At 41.6% G+C, this 17,835-nt stretch overlaps 1 protein-coding gene across 3 annotated transcripts in view; it reads right to left on the bottom strand.

Moving 5' to 3' along the window:
* LOC127574551 (transcription initiation factor TFIID subunit 4-like) overlaps positions 1-17,835 on the bottom strand; it is a 118,388-nt gene that overhangs the window by 36,404 nt on the left and 64,149 nt on the right. For all 3 annotated transcript variants that reach the window (XM_052023627.1, XM_052023629.1, XM_052023628.1), the window contains one exon: positions 13,347-13,466. In XM_052023627.1, the coding sequence (XP_051879587.1) occupies positions 13,347-13,466 (120 nt within the window). The remainder of the gene's footprint in view (positions 1-13,346; positions 13,467-17,835) is intronic.

The following is a 17,835-nucleotide window of genomic DNA, read 5'->3' as shown; positions in this document are numbered from 1 at the left end:
AAAAAGGACCATGGTACCATCAACCCCCATCACCCATAGAAAATAGTGGGAAATTTAAGCCTTCCCTTGAGAAAAGTGGTGCCCAATTTCACATAGGAATTACTGAGTTAACTTTCAGATAATGCTCCCAGTGGTCAATTCCCAGGAGGAAGCAACTTAATCCTATTTCTTACATCAGTTAATCTTGCAAATTCAAATACCAATCATCAAGCCTCAGTAACCTGTCAAGTTAGACTTTTAAACTGAACACACACCACGTTGTCTTTCAAAGTCAGTATTTCTTTAGTTTCAGATAATTAAGGCTCATGACATGATCCTCGAAAATTAATCACTTCCCACGTTTTGAGATCTACCTCTCGGAAAGGTATTCACCAGGCCTAGGTGACATTCACCATCGCAGCCTTCGGTCAATTAAGGAAATGGGAGTTTGAAGATCAAGATCTCAAACCTGGCACAAAGCTCAGTCTATGGGGCAGCAGTAATTTCTACCTTAGACCTGGATATCTACAGCAGGCACCTCAAGGCACTGCAAAAAACCTCTCCAATTCACTGGAAAGGTAGTAATCTCTGCCAGGGTAACATCATAGGCATCAAGGCTCTACTTGCACCTGTTAGCATGTTGGCCAGGCCATGTTATTTACATATGTTACTTAGGGCAGGCACGGTAGTGTAGCTGTTAGTGTAATGCTTTACAGCACCAGTGACCTGGGTTCAAATCTGGCCACTGTCTGTAAGGAGTTTGTACATTCTCCCCATGTCTGCGTGGGTCTCCTCCGGGTGCTCCGGTTTCCTTCCACATTTCAAAGACATACGGGTTAGGAAGTTGTGGGCATGCTATGCTGGTGCCAGAGGCGTGGCAACACTTGCAGGCTGCCTCCAGAACACTACGCAGAAAGATGTATTTCACTGTGTGTTTTGATGTACGTGTGACTAATAAAGATACCTTAGCTTACATGCTCAAATGCAGACTAACAAATCATTCACTAGTCTGATCCATCAAGGGAACAGACTACCAGATGGGTAGAGAAAAAGATTCAAGGATTTTCTCAAAGCATTCTTGGAAAAAATGCACCATTCCTTCCAACCCTTGAGGACTGGAGACACAAGAGACTGCAAATGCTGTAATCTGGAGTAAAAACAAACAAACTGCTGAAGGAACTCAGTGGGTCAGGCAGCATCTGTGGAGGGGGGGGGGGGGGGAAAGAGGGATAGTCCACATTTTGGGTTGACACCTCTTGGGAATTCTTTGTGTATAACTGCACAAAGTAGAGAATGAGCATTTGGAATGGTATTGAGAACCTCGAGTCCATGCACTGGGAGCACAGAAGCCCTGCATAAATAGGAGTGCACAATCTCATGAACTATCCACCCACATCCACCCTTGGCCACCTCCTGCCCCAAATGCAGAGGAAGCAAATCATCCTTGATCCTGACAGACTGTGTGTAGTTCAGCAACAACTGAGGCACTGATTTTGGATGCCGAACCCTTGAGGAAAAAGGCATCAGTCATTGTTGTTTGCGCACAAGGTCCAGAAAGCAATCACAAGTTCGATCACCCTGTCATTGGCATCAGAGCTGAAAGCACTTCAGTTTGGGAAAGTTAAATCCCCTCCTGCCATCTTTAAGATATTATCCAAAACCTTCTTCCCAAGCTAGCTTTTGGTCACCTTTCTCCTCGTGTCAAACACTCCCGCCTTAGGATATTTTTCCTCATTAAGAAAGTCATAATACAAATGCAAAATCGTTAACTACAATAAAGTATTGAGAGGCTCCTGGTCAACTCAATTCTATGAATGTCATCAACCAATGTCCAACAAAGGAAGATAGATTAGATTGTACCAAGTGTGAAATGGGATCCTTATTGCACAGAAGGGTGCCACTTCAGTTCATGCACGCTCTCTGTAGTGTAATCTGTTTTATCCCATTCCCTCATAGTACTGATGTCACACACTCTCCTCAACACGATTAGGGAATCATTTATACAACACTCAAACCGGCAAAAGTTTCACATTTGATGATAAAATGCGAGAGGACTGCAGCAGTGGTAAACGATACTCAACAGCAGCAGGTGAATACAAGATTACTGGAGTACATTCCACTGCCAATTTTCTAAACCTAGCCCTTCACTAACAAAGACAGTCCTGTTCAAAGTCTGTAAGCTATTTCTTTTGTTGGCATGACAGCAAGCTACAGAAAGATGCAAGGCAAGGTGACTGGCACATCAGCATTGCCTACATAACAGACTCATGTTACAAAGAGCAGATGACAGGAATACCATGGATACACTTGAAGGGAAGCCAAACAAAGGAGGGAGAATTAGGATAGGTGGATGGGAACGGATAAAGATAGCCTTTCCCTTTTCCTTTTATACATCAATGCCAGCATTTATTGTGCATCCTGGTTTACCCTTGATCTGAGGCAGCAGTTAAACCTTGGCCACATTTCTGGTTTTTGAATCACAAAGGCCAGACTAGGCAAGGATAGCAGATTTCTCTCCCTGAAGGAAACAAGATTTTTTTTAAAATGACAATACAGGAGTTCCCCCCTTTACCATTAGGGAGATCAGTCAGAGTTTTGCATCACAGAAATTGGTCCTTCGTCCAATCATGTCCATGCTGTTTGTTGTACCCAACTACATTAATCCCATTTGCCCACATTAGGTTTGTAGCTTCCCATGCCTTGGCTACTCAAGGGTTTGGCCAGATGTCTCAAGGTGGTAGGGATTGTGAATGTACCTTCCTCTATCACATCCTCTGGCAGTGGGTTACAGATACCAACCACTCTGAAAGCATTCTTGTTATTAAAAAGTCTTAACATTTGAATTTAAAATTCTCCTCTGCCACGGTGGGAATCAAACCATTATCTTCCGACAAACTCAAATAGAAAATACAACATCACAGTGTATAGTAAGCTAGTGCTATAAATACAATGTAATAGATTTTAATATTGTGTTAAGAGCAAGTGAAAAGTACATTCCCCACAAGGAGATAAAAAACAAAGTAGCCGACTACTTAGTTTTTTTTGTTAATGTTCACCTATTGGTTATTAAATACATGATATATCACCAAGCCCCGATTGCCAGCAATTTTATTAAAGATGTTATTACACTGCAGGGGAAGCTGCAGTAATTTGCTCTTATTGAACATCAAAGGTAGAAGAACTACCTTGTGGAATTTACCCTTCATCATTGTATAACAGCTTGCAAATAACCAGACAAGCAACAAAATATTTTAGGGCTAATTTTAAAATATTAAGAGGGTTATAAATGCCAAATTGTGTGTGTTAAATTCCCATTCTGGAAAACCATCAAGGAATTTAATCATTAAAAAGGTGAGCACTAGTTATGAAAGCTGGATGGAAGTGACCCATAAATGCAGTCAGTTATTCTCCATCTTAATGTGGCACAATTTAGAATTTATGAAACAGTATCTGGTTGGTCAAAGGTTGATTCCAGTACATTTTGGAATGCAAGAAAAATCTACAAATCAAGTACAATTACCATGAAAAGAACTGAAAACAATTTAAATTAAAATGATTATGGTCTTGATTTATATCTAAACTATTCATGCATTAGACAGAGGTAAGTGAAGTAACTAAGATCCCCTTTGTGCAGAGTCCCAGTGCTTAGTGTGTGAAGCATGAAAGGTAACATGTCCAGAGTATATTACAACATGGCCACATTTGTAATTTTATTTCAATGGTTGATATTTTATAACCTCTTTTCCTTCAGCACATTAAATCAGAAGCGTATAGATCTCCAGCAAGAAAGTCAACTTGGAATCAGAGTCACGATATGTTGGAAAACAGGTGTTTTTCCAAAAGTATGAACAACTGGAAGATGCAAGTGACCCAACACCATTCATTTGATAAATGTTTAACAGATATAGACTGGTAAAGTGCCAAAAATCTCATTAACAGAAAAGCATAAATATTGCATCCACACAAGATCACACTTAACCGCCACACACAGGCTTCTTAGAAGCAAGAAGTCATTCACGACCATGCCATTTGCAGCAACTTGCTTTATGCAGCTAACTAAACACCAGATATTAACATGGTATTAACCTTTACCTGTACTCTTAGGCACAGAAGCATGCCAAGGAAAAGAACAGGTGCAGGGGGAAGAGACACAAGAACGAAGCACCAAACCTTGGCCAGGAAGTTGGCTTTGAGGAACTCTAGGACAATGGCAAGAGAAGACTATAGGAAAGACTTCAGGTTTTCCAATGTGGTCTTGGTAAGAATGTCACCAGTTAGGATAACAGGCTTTCTACATGTGAACCAATCTGTGTTAGCATTAGTTTCAGGAGTATTGCATTTGAGGAATGGTTATCAGTGGGGATAGGGCTGTTGCCTCACAGCTCCAAGGACATTGGTTCGATCACAACCTCTCATGACATCGACAGAGTCTGCATTTTCTCCGTGACCTTGTGGGTTTCTCCTCTGTATTCAAGTTTCCACATCACAAAGGGTGCTGGAAGGTTAATTGGTCACTGCAAATTACCCCTTACTGTAGCTAAGTAGGAAAGAACACAGGAAGTGTTGATGGGCATGTGAAAGAATAATATCAGGGATACAGGGAAATAAGCATCAATGGGACTAATAGGGATTGTTCTGCTAGGAGCTAGGAATAGACTGGATGGGCCAAAATGGCTTCCTTCTATATTGCAGTAAGAAAGAGGTAGTGGTGGGGAGTAGGGAAATTGTTTCTTTTAAATACTAGAGTGTAAAGTTAGAATTTATGCAATTGGGTATTAGCAGACTTAAGAGAACAGGAGTGCAGATTAAAGAGAGGGAAAAAAATGAACAAACTGTACAATCTATTACAGCTGTGACAGGATGCTCCCAAAAGCAAATGAACAATGAAGTGTGGTCACTGCTGCAAAGAATGGAAATTTAACAGTCAACTGGCACACAGCAAGGTCAAAATACAGCAGTGAAGGAAAAACTGGCCACGTTTGAGAGTTAAATATTGTGCAGCAAAAGGAAACCACCCTTGTTCTTCATTTTCTTACATTTGAACAGTAACTGCTTTTCCAAAGTACCTCGTTGGCTGTTAAGCGCTTTACAAATGTCCCCAAGTTGTTTGACACACAAAGAAATGAAAGTTTTTGTCAAAGAGTGCCACGAGACCATTTAATGGAATCCCTAAAAGATGTCATAAAGAAACAACTGGTAGAAGAAAACACAATAGTCAGCATGGATTTCAAAAGGGAAGGTCACACTTGGCCAGTATTACCACATTCTTTGAACAGAGATCAAGGGTGATACAATAGAGGGATTTCTATTAGACCCTGGACATGGTATTAAGTCGCAGATTCATGACAAAGCTCAGGAGTTGGAATCAGGGGACCAATAGCAAATGGATATAAAGCCGATTACAAAACAGAACACAGTAGGTATTGAAGGACAGTATCTCAGTGACAAAAGCAGGCAGCTGGAGTTCCACAAGAAAGGAAAGCTTTTACCAAGATGCTGCCTGGATTAGAGGGTGTGTGCTATGAGGAGAGGTTGGACAAACTTGGGCTGTTCTCTCTGGAGTGGGGAGACCTGATAGAGGTTTATAAGATTATGAAACAATGACATTAATCTCAACTGACTTTGAGGTGGCTGGATGTTCTTAGGAAAGTGAATGCAGTGATGAACTGGCAAAGCCTACTCTGGAAGAGAGCAACTTATTTATTTTGCATATTATGATATAGGAGGCCATTTGGCCCAACATGCCCATGTTGCTCTTTAGAGCAATCTATTCTCTCTGCTGCCATTAACTCCCGAGCCTTCTACCATTCACTACACCATTAGGGGTAATTTACAGTAACCAATTAACTTTCAAACCAATATTTCTTTGAGAGGAAATCAGAGTTAGAACAGGAATAACGGTCAAATACCAGTCAATAATGAATAATGAAAGATGTGGAACAAAGACCCGATTTGTATACAAAATACAAGATATTGAATTTGAATTCTTGTTGCAAAAGGCAGAAAAGAAATGAGATAGTGATTGAATTATTGATCCTCAAAAGCATTCTCTTCAACAAAAAACCAGTAAGAAATCTAATTGGGATGGGAGGTCATTTTAAAACAAGTTATTCTAACCTCGATGACATCTTTGCTAAGGTAATGGTGATTATTATCCAGCAACCTTGCTTTCAAAAGCACTCTGTTCCCACAACACCAACTACCCCATCTGCCAATCAGGATAAAAATAATTCCAAGATTTAGGTCCCATTTTATGGAAAGAAAATAGACCGTTGGAACTAAATGGTTTTCCCTTTGGATTTTGAAAAAAGCTGGAGAGGGGTGGGGGGGGGGGGGGGGGGGGGTGGGGAGAGAGAAGATGATCGAGGTCTTTTGAATGCCGAGGGGCACGGATAATGGAGATGTAAGCAGGTTATTTAATTTGGACTGAGCGCGCAGAACGAGAGGACGAATATAAAATTAGTTGGCCTTGGGCAAGAGAAGAGATTAGAAAAAAAATATTTTTCCCACAGAGCAGTGGAAATGTGGAACAGACCGCTGGCAAAAGCAGTTAATGGTTTCTCGATTAACTCTTTCACAATGAAGAGAATTTGCAGAAGGTTCAGTATCGATTGGAACTTGAGAGGGGATCAAATGACTTGTGGCGTGAAGTTCCCCCCACATTGATGATGCACCCAAGGGTGATGATATTGGAAGCAATGCCATTTCAAAATGTCGAAAATTCACAGAAGATATCCCAGCAGTATGCCATGCACTCAAGAGCTGTGGATCAAATATAACAACTACTTCATCTCCAAGGGTTAGATAAAGAGTGACACTAGCAGGTAGATTTTTAAAAAGCAAGCTTCCAGTTTGTAATGAGTAGAGTTGCCAATTCTGCAGGAATCTCCTTGTCTTTCCAGAAATTAACCACAAAACATCCTTGACAAGACTGCAAGAAGGGGGAGTAGGGGGAGGGAGACATCGAGGTGGACATCACGTAGGCAGAAAGGATTAGCTTAGTTAAGTGTTTAATTGGTTCAGCACGACATCGTGGGCCAAAGGGGCTGTTCCTGTGTTGTACTGTTCTGTGTTCTATGTGATCACTCGTGATGAAAGTTCCAGCAATAGGTCCAATGAGAGTTGGCAAACATTTGGATTCAGATTAATATTTGAATATTAATTGCTGGTCATGGAGCTGAAAGTAAAGAACTCCACTAACCATCATAGTCCAACCGGTCAATGGACCAAAGAGTAGATGGAGGACTAAATCTGTGTAAACTAGCCCTCAAATTCTCAAGAGCTAGCACAGAGTATAAGAATCCAAGAGAGTCATGAGCTGAAACACAGTGAGTGCTAGTTGGAAGAAACATTAGGCACTAGTAATTCATGTGGAAATTGGAACAGAAACTGCTGTAAATAAATCAGCAGGCAACCAGCATCTAGAGTGCAAGAGAGATTTTTGATTCATGATCAATAGGTGCTACAAAGCAAGCAGCCAGGCTAGTCCTGGAGAGCAAGGCAACATACAAGGTGATTGGTGTCTCTCTGCATGAGGTAGCAGCAAACCAGTGCTGAAGGAGTTGGGAAATACATTACTAACCCAAGTCGGGCAAGCATGAATTATACAAAATTACAACAGCCCGGAATGTTTTCAACCGACTCCTCTTCAGTTGCCTGACCCAGAGAAGGAAGAAGGTGTTAAACAAATAGAAGTCCTTGGGAAACGCCACTGAGTTGGCTACAGTCCAAGATGTATCAAATATTCCACCTGTGGAAGGAATGGACTAAATGACTTTTGATCTATCCTTCACATGAAGCAGCAGCTGGTGTTGAATATACCACAGCACAAGGCAAATTTATTTAAAATGAATCTCAGTAGTTATTTAAACAGCCAAGAAAAGAGAAACATATTGCAATTGGATTTGTGTGACCTGATTCTTTTTCTTGTATGTTCTCAATGTTAACATAAAACTTGTTTTCAAAAAAAAGGAACAAGGTACACCAATTTAGTTATTTTTAGCAAAATGCTGTACAAAACTGGTCAGAAATAGAGTGGGAAATGGAACACAAGACTAAAAAAAATTACACAAGAGGTCAAGTATAAAATGAAAGATTTCAATCACACAGAAGGAACCCTCCTTTGATTTTGTTTGCCAATCTATTAAGTCTCATTCAAGATGTTTTATCTTGAAATAAACTTGACAATTTCAAAGTACTGTTTTAAGAGATTCTGGTCAATGTAAGACAGACCCAACCATGAAAATATTGACATATAAGACACACTTCAAGTAACACTATTGAGGAAGATCACTTGAATAACTGCAAGTTCTCAAAATATTTAGGGCAGTGAACCAGTTACATTCTCAGAGAGGTCTGCAAAGCAAATTATAACCAATGCAATCCCAACATGAACAATTGATTTCTGAAACACTTCTACTGCCATTATTCCTTCAGGAAAGGCTTATTCAGGATGAGCCAATGACAAGACTGGAAAAGAGGAATCAATTCCTAAATATCACATCAACTCAAAATTTTATTCCCATCTGAAACATACATTGTATAATGTGAAGACCAGTGTGTTGAGAAGTCAATGATGGAACGGGCCTATCCTAGATTGGGGACAGTGCAATCTGAAGGGGTTAACTAATATATTGTTGTGCAGGCTCCTTTACAGAAGAGTGATATTAACATGATACTCAGATAGTCTTTTTCTCCTCGGGGTGGAAATGTCAAATACTAGAGGGCAGAGCTTTCAGGTGGAGGGTGGGGGTGTGTGTGAAGTTTAAGAGATTTGTGAGGCAAGTGTTTTTTTTTAAATATACACAAAGAGTGGTAGGTACCTGGAATACACTGCCAGGGATAGTGGTAGAAACAGACACAATAATGGCATTTAAGAGCATTAGAAAGGTATATGAACAGGCAGGGAATGGTGGGACATGCATCACGTGCAGACAGATCGAATTAGTTTAATTTGGCATCATGGTCAGCATAGACATCGTGGGCCGAAGGTCCTGTTCCAGGTTCCAATAAAACAAAATGCTGGAAGCACTTGGGTGAAGGGTTGATCAGATGAAGGGTCCCTGATGAAATGTTAATGGTTTCTCTTACCACAGATGCTGCCTGACCTGCTGACTATTTCCAGCATACTCTATTTTTATGTTCGGATATCTGATTTTTTTTTCCATTTGCTTAACATGAACAATTATTAAGAAGTGAAGAAGTTCAATCCAAGGCAAGGGTCTGAGATATAAAGAAATGAAACGATGAGGGAAAGACCAATTCATCCATGATAGATTGGAGAACTTCATTAACAAGGTATTACTGTGGAGAGACAATAGCTAACAATTAAGGAAAGCAGTAGTTATACTTTCCTTCCTGAAGGAATAATATAAAAGAAAAGCAACCCAATCTTGGCTTTCAGGAAAGTTAAGGGCTGTCTCTTTGGAAGGGATGGGGAGAAATGAGGCTGTGGTGCAGCGAGTAGAGCAACTGCCTGACAGTGCCAGAGACTCAGGTTCAATCCTAACCTCAGGGACAGTGCGGGACAAATTTGCATGCTTACTCTGTATGGGTTTCCTCTCTCATCCCAAAGATGTGCAGGTTGGTTTGTTAATTGGTTGCTGTGAATTGCCCCTAGTGTGTAGGTGGGTGGTAGATTCTGGGGGGGGGGGGGGGGTGGATTTGATGAGAAGGTGGACAGAATAAAATGGGATTAGTGTAGGGTGAGTGTAAGTGGGTGGTTGATAAACACTGTGGGCTGAAGGGCCCGTTTCTGTGCTGTCTCTCTCTATATTAGATGCAAAGAGGAAGCATTGCAAGGTTACTGAAAAAAAGGATCGAGAGCTTTTAAGAATTCAGCAAAAAGGTCCAAGTTTGAGAGGGAAAACAAGACGAGAGCAAACTTTCAAAAAGACCGTAAAAGTGGACTGCAAAAGCTTCTATATGTAAAAAGAAAAAGATTAAAGACAAATATAGGCCCCTTACAGTTAGAATGAGAATTTATAACGGGGAAGAAATAACTGAGGAATTAAAGAAATACAGACTTTGACCAAGGAAAAAGACATAAATACATCCCAGAAACAGTAGAAAACCAAGAACAATGAAAAAGAGGAATTGAAGGAAATTAGTATTAGTGGAAAAAGAAAGTGCTGGTGAAATGAATGGAACTGAAAGCTGATAAATCCCCAGGGCCTGATAATCTGCATCCCAGAGGACTAAATGAGGTAGCCATAGAAATTAATGGATTCACTGGTTGGCATTTTAAATATAGAATAAAGTTCTATAGATTATGAAGCAGTTCCTGAGAGGAGAATGGCAAATGTAACTTTGCTATTTAAAAAAGCAGAATGAGGAAAATCCAGTGAACAACAGATTGGTCAGCTGAATGTTAGTAGGGGAAATGCTAGGGTCTATTTAAGACTGATAACTGAATACTTGGCACGGGGGCTGGGGGGGGAGCTCGCAATAGAATTAGACAAAGTGAACGCACATTTACGAAACAGAAAATCATGTTCAACAGACCTACTGGAGCTCAGAATCTAACTGGTAGAAAGGATGAAAACTAGTGGATGTGGTGTACTTGGATTGTCAGAAGAGCTTTAATAAAGTCCCACATAAGAGGATAGTGGGCAAAATTAAAACACATGGGATTAGGAATAAAATACTTGCATGGATGGAAAGTTGGTCGACATGACAGGAAGCAGCGGAAAAAAGCAACTTTTTAGGTGGCAGGCAGTGGCTCATGGGGTACTGTAGGGATCAAGGTTTGGGCCCCAACTACTCACAATATACCAAGACAGCTGATGACACAAAAATGGGCAGGATTGAGAACTGGGAGGACAACACAAGAGACTTTAGTGAGAATCAGATGGGTTGAGGAGTGGGCAAAAACATGGCACATCAATGAACATGGATAAATGCTGAATACAATATAAGTTATGAGAGATTGGGAAATGCTGACTCAGAAGGGACCTGGGTGTCCTTGTACACCAATTAAAGCAAACATGCAGCTGCAGCAAGTAGTTCAGATATTGGTATGTTGGCCTTCATTGCAAAAGATTTTGCAAGTGCAAGGATGTCTTGTTACACTTATATTGGGCTTCAGCGAGATCACACCTGGAATACCATGGGCAGTTTTGGTTTTATCCCAAGGACATACCTTCCAGAGAGGGAATGCAGCAAAGGTTCACCAGACCGATTCCTGGGACAGCAGGACTGTCATGAGGAGATACTGAGTCAACATAGCCTGTATTCACTCGTTTAGAAGAATGACAAGGAACCTCATTGAACCACACAGAATTCTGACTGGGCTAGATAGACTGGATGCAGGGAAGGTCCGACATAGGTGACTGGTCCAAAAAAACTAGGACCATGAGGAGCCAGTGCAAGTTAATAAATTAGACCCCAAATTGGCTTGGCGATAGGAGACAGAGGGCAATGGGAGAGGGTTGTTTTTGTGATTGGATGCCAGTGACTAATGGAGTTCAACAGGGATCAGAGCTGGGACCCTTGCTATTTATAATATAGTCAAATAATTTGGACGTGGATGTAGAAGGCATAATAAGCAAGTTTGCAGATGACATGAACATTGATGTTGTTGATAGTGTGGAGGCTAGCCTTGGGCTATAGGGCACCATTGATGAGTTGGTGAAATGGGCCAAGAAATGGCAGATGGAGTTTAATCTAGATGAATGTGAGGTGATGTACTTTGGGAACACTAATGAGGCTAGGACATGCACCATGAATGGTAGGGTCCTAGGGTGTATTGAGTATCAGAGGGACCTTGGTGTACAAGTCCAAAAATTCTTGAAGGTGGCAGCGTGGTTAAGGCGACATTTGGGATACCACCCTTCATTAGTTGGGGTACTGAACACAAGAGCAGGAAGTTTGTGCTCCAACTTTATAAAACCTTGGTCAGAACTCAGCTAAAGCCTGCAGTTCTGGTCACCACACTGTAGGAAAGAGGCAAGAGTGCTGGAGAAGTTGCCTGGAATGTAGTGTTTTAGTTATGAGGAGAGACTGGTGAGGCTAGGCCTGTTTTCCATAGAGCGGAGGTTAGGAGGGGACATGATTAGGTACATCAAAGTACGACGGGTACAGATAGGATAGACTACAGGAAACTATTCTCTCCCCCCACCTACCCACATCAGAGAGATAGAAGAGGGAATCTGAGGGGGACCTTCATTACCCAGAGAGTGGTGTGTACCTGGAATCCAATGCCTGAGAAAATGATGGAAGCAGAGTCACTGAGAGCATTCAAGTGTCCAGATGAGCATTTGAATTGCCTGACACAAAAGGCTATGAACCAAATGGTGGGAGATGGGTTTAGTAATGGGTGGGTGCTCACTGGTCAGCATGGACATGGTGGGCCAAATGGCCTGTTTCCATGCTGTACAACTATGACTAAGATGTTTACCCTATATAAGTAATTAGAACAAGTGGTCAGTCTCAGGCTATGGGCAAGACATTTAACACAGACAAAAAGTTTCTTCAGAAAGAGATCAGAAACGTGGTATTGGGATAAATAAGGAGCCGTGATCTTATTGAATGTGGGAAACAGGGTTGAGGGGCCAAACCACCAAGTTTTCAAATATCTTAGATTAAGCAAATTCAACCAGAAGTTTGAGTGTTCTACAAGTCAAGAATTAAAAAGTAAATTGTTCAATTGTAAGAATATGGCAAGTAAGCTGACCTTGGCTGAACTCAAGTTGTTAGGTTATTCTATTCCATCTAAAAGGCACTAACATGGCAAAAATGTCCCAAACCAAATTCAATGCTCAAGCTCAGGCAACTGCTCTGCCTGTGACTGTAAGAAACTGCAGAGAGCTGTGGACACAGCTCAGCACATCACAAAAACCAGCCTCACGGACTGTTTACTCGCTGCCTCGATAAAGCAGGTAACAAAGACCCCACCCACCCCAGATATTCTCTCTTCTCCCCTCTCTCACCGGGCAGAAAATACCACCAGGCTCAAAGACAGCTTCTATCCCACTGTCATAAGACTATTAAATGGTCCCCAAGTAAGCTAAAATGGACTTTTGACCTCACAATCTACCTTGTCATGACCTTTCACCTTATTGACTGCCTGCACTACACTTTCTCTGTAGCTGTTACACTTTATTCTGCATTGTTTTCCCTTTTACTACCTCAGTGCACTGTGTAATGAAGTGATCTGTATGGATGGCATGCAAAAAAGTTTTTCACTGTACCTCAGTGCATGTGACAATAATAAACCAATTTACCAATTAGGTGGGAGACAGATACCAAACAGGGATTAGAAATAGTGACAGCTGACAGAGGGTATGGCATGAAGGTAAACCAAAGATTTTAAATGGCAAGGGGTGTAGCGTGGTGAAAAAAACAGGGTGCCAAATTCTATTCTGTACCTCACTTCCTGTTCCGAGACTCGGTGAATCAGGAGTTTTTCTTTTCCTTGGTCCGATGGCTGCTAGTGCTGCGAGATTCGCTTCCCGCTGTGCCAGCTGTGCAAGTTCCAATTGTTGCATCTGGTCAAAAAGACAAGAATTGTGATTTACTAATCAGAAATTGTCAGCTTTTTAAAAACACGATGTAGAATTGGGTCATTTGGCAAAATGGGTCCGTATTGTCTTAGTGCACCAAGGGTCTCTTCTATCCTCCTTGGCACAAGAGCTCTCTCTGTTCACTCTCCCTTGAGTTTATTCAGCTTCTTTGAACTCTGCTACCCGCCTGAAATCAATCACAGACTGCAGAGGTGTGTGCCACATTCTCTCAGAGGCTGTTCCTGAATTCTTCATTGGATTTATCTGTGACCATTTATGACCCCTAGTTTTGGCGTGTCCTTTCCCCAAATGTGGCAATATCTCCACTTTAGCCACATCTTAATCTTAAAGGCCTCTGTCAAGTTACCCCAAGTCTTGGAGTCCCACCTTGCTCAGTCCCTCTCATTTACAGCAGAGTAACACTCCACTGAAGATAACCTGCTTTTTTTTTGAGAATGTTATCCACAAATCTATGTACTTGCAAGGTCAGCCCCAGGTCACATCAATTTTTTTTCCCCCACAAAAATCTATATACACTTTCACATTGAGGAGACCATTATTGTCTGTATAAATACAGTGATCAGTTTCCCGGCCACTTGAGACAGGTGGTTCACTGCTGTGCACCTTTCTAACAGAGGGCAGTCTCTGCATACACAGACACACGAGATTTTGCAGATGCTGGAATCTGGAACAACACACAAAATGCTGGAGGAACTCAGGTCAGACAGCATCTATGGAGAGAAATAAATAGTCGACGTTTCTTTCTCTCCATAGATGCTGCCTGACCTGCTGAGTTCCTGCAGCATTTTGTGTGTGTTGCTCTGTATACACAGCTGCATCTTGCCATTTCAAATCACCGTTAAGTTTCAAATGTTAGCTAATACAATTTCCTTTTAGGTAGTTAAATGTTTTAATGTTTTAAAAGCATTAATGTATTATTAGGCATATTCATGTTTGTTGGGTACAAACTGGCAACTGTAAAATATATTGGCCTGAGTTGGCATCTGTGCTTTTGGTTTCTACCCAAGTCTGCACCTTTATCCCATGAGGATAACAAGGATTGTGTACTGAAACATAACCTAGCTGTTTGTGAAGAGTAGGTTTCTAATGGTCTTCAAGGTGGAACTGAAACTCCAAGTAGTACGAAATGCCAATCACAGCACCTCCATTCGAAATGTCTACTGCCAGTATAGATTACTGGGCTTTAAAAACACTTTCAACTGTTTCAGGAAATCCCAATCACTTCATTAGTTCATACTTGCTAAAGCACGTCAGATTCACATTGAATTTCCATCCAATGTTTAAAGTAATTTGCATTCAAAAACATTAACTTGGTCTTGGTACAGACTATCTTTTCATAAACATGCAGCACAGGGCAGATGATTTCTGCTTTGAAGGGCTTATTTGGAGGCGATATTGCAAGAGGGGCTTAACCCAGGTTGCAAAACATGGCACAAAAATCCAAATTTCAGATCTGAACTGTGTCAACAAGTCCAAGATGAGCATTCCCTCACATCCCCACTTCTCGTCATCAGGGTACAGATGAGTCTTGTTTCAGGCAAGTTCCACAATGGGCTGTTCAGAATGGGTGCTTTTTTATGCAACTACTTTGGGTAAAAGGTAAAGGGGGATCTGAAGACATTAAATAAAAAGAAATGGAAAACCAACTGCAGATTCTGGAATCTGAAATAAAAACAGAAAATGCTGGAAGAATTCGGTCAGGCAGCATTTGGAAAGAAACCATAAGACATAGGAGCAGAATTAGGTCATTTGGTCCATCATGGCTGATTTATTTTTCCCTCCCAACCCCATTCTCCTGCCTTCTCCCCGTAACCTTTGACGCCCTTACTAATCAAGGATCTACCAACTCCTGCTTTAAATATACCCAGTGACTTGGCCTCCACAGCCGTCTATGGCAATGAATTCCATAGATTCACCACCCTCTGGCTAAAGAAATTCCTCCTCCTTTCTATTCTAAAGGGTCGTCCTTTTATTCTGAGGCTGTGCCCCCTGGTACTAGACTCTCCCACAACTGGAAACATCCTCTCCACGCCCACTCTATCCAGGCTTCAATATTCGGTAGGTTTCAATGAGATCCCCACCCCCATCCTTCTAAACTCCAGCAAGTACAGGCCCAGAGTCATCAAACGCTCCTCATCCGTTAACCCTTCAACCCCTGGGATTATTCTTGTAAACCTCCTCTGGACCCTCTCCAACGCCAACACATCCTTCCCTGGGTATGGGGCCCAAAACTGCTCAATACTCCAAATGTGGTCTGACCAACCCCAATTAACATCTGAGCTCAGATATACTTTCCATCATCAGTAATTCACTGCCTGTCAGAGCAGGGAGAGAGAATTAGTGCCTCAAAGGGTAATTGGCTTAAAGAATGATTTGCAACGTTGTTGGAAAAGGTGGGTGAATGGGATTGCTTTACTATGAGCACTTTACTAGGAGCTGGCACATACTTGATTGGCTGAATGACTGCTTCTGGACCTGTGGCAATTCTGATCCATGCAAATGGAATTGTATTACCTATTTTAATGAGAGAACATCCTGTTCCATCCCTCCTGTGTTCCGTAGAAGCCTGTGACAATAGAAGACAAGCGGGGAAGATTGAAAGGACAGCAGTAGAGCTGCTGCGTCAGTTCCAGTGAGCTGGGCTCAGTCCTGACCGCGAGTGCTGCCTGTGTGGAGCTTCCATGTTCCGCGAGACCATGTGGGTTTCTACCGGGTGCTCCAGTTTCATCCCACCTCCCAAAAGGTAAATCCATTACTGTAAGTTGCCTCATGTTAGTCGGTGGCAGAATCAGAGACAGTTAGTGGGCACAAGAGAGAGAGAGAGAATAGGTTGAATGGGAAATAAGTGGGGAACGGGATTGCTCTAAGAACTTGCATGGATTTGATGGATCGAATAGCCCAAAAGTCTTGAGGAAAATGAGAGAAACGATACTGGACAGAATAAAAAGCAGTACAGCAGGAAGCCACTGGTGCCTATACGGGGTCTTTGAAACAGCAGCAGGTTTAGTTCCACATCCCTGCCTTTTAATCCACATCTCTACAAGTTCCTCATCCCATGATGTCTGCAACTCCCTTTTAGAATTCTGAAAATCAACTTCTAGGGAGTGCGCAAGATACCTTAATAGGAAATAGCCTTAGCAAATCTGTGACCACTGGTGTTACAGGTTTAGATACAAAAAGGGTACACCACACCTTGAAGACATCAAGGTGTGACACCTTGAAGACATCAAGGTGTGACACCTTGAAGGTCATCATTTGACCTTCACCATTCTGGAAAGAATGGTCCCAACTTCCCCTTCCTCTCCTCAGGTCAGAGTCACAAGCTTCAGAGGGAAGTTCGACAACATCCAATTAATGTGGAGATCAAACTGATCGGCCTTCCAGAAGTGGCAGTGGTTTTGTGGGAGATGGTTCTCAGAAACATGCAGAGAGCAAGCAGCTCTTGAATAAAGAGACATATGTCTCAGCTACTCAAATGAAGAATCAGTTTAAAGAAAAGAAAGCTCTCCATCTGAGACATGCACTTCCCATGGAGAATATCAAAACAGAAACAGCTACTTAAAAAGTTGCTTTATTAGCTGGGGGGCTGGTGTTAGTGATGGAGGTGGTGTCCATGGAAACTAATTTCTTCAGCTCCTTGGCTTTCAAACACTTGCATTGTCTTTATTAGCATCTGTCATCAAATCTTTAATCACGAAACGCGAACAGTCTTGATGATTTATTCAGCAGGGAAAAGAATCTGTAGGTCAAGTGAAAAATTTCACACACAGCACGAACATTGGGTACTTTCATTTGTTTCCATTCCCTGACTGCCGGGAGCAAACACTAGTGAGCTCCAATATTAAGGCTCAATTAAAATTGGGTCCAATTAGTGGAGGTTTTCCTCCCGGCAAGCAGAGTCAGGAAATGGATATTGGGAAAATGTAAAAGTGGGCTACTGTGCATCGGCAACAGCAAACATGAAATGAACTTATTTGTTGGTTTCTTCAGTTGCTGTGCAGGACCCTCTGGGAGTAAAAGCTTAAACCAGTCTAAGCTATAAAATAAAAGGCCCTGGAGCTAAACATGAACTGTGTGAAACAAGGGCTCCATCACAGAACAGAAAAAAAAACTGCTGGGCTTAGAAAATTAAAAGCCAGAGGCCTTTTCCATTTACAACTAAATCCCAGTTCCGCCTCTGAGCTAAAGAATTATAAACAGCAACAGATTTACAAAATGAGCATTTATCCAAAAATATGTAACCCATTGTGATATTCCCAAATAACAAATCCTAAACTTTAATGCAAGAATTAAATTCAGTTCTCAATTATACAACGTACAGCTGGAATCCTTA

This window comes from Pristis pectinata, chromosome 9 (genome assembly GCF_009764475.1).
Source record: "Pristis pectinata isolate sPriPec2 chromosome 9, sPriPec2.1.pri, whole genome shotgun sequence".
In the NCBI taxonomy this organism is placed as follows: domain Eukaryota; kingdom Metazoa; phylum Chordata; class Chondrichthyes; order Rhinopristiformes; family Pristidae; genus Pristis; species Pristis pectinata.
The sequence above is the reverse complement of the archived record's forward strand: the minus strand, read 5'-3'. Positions and strand labels throughout refer to the sequence as shown.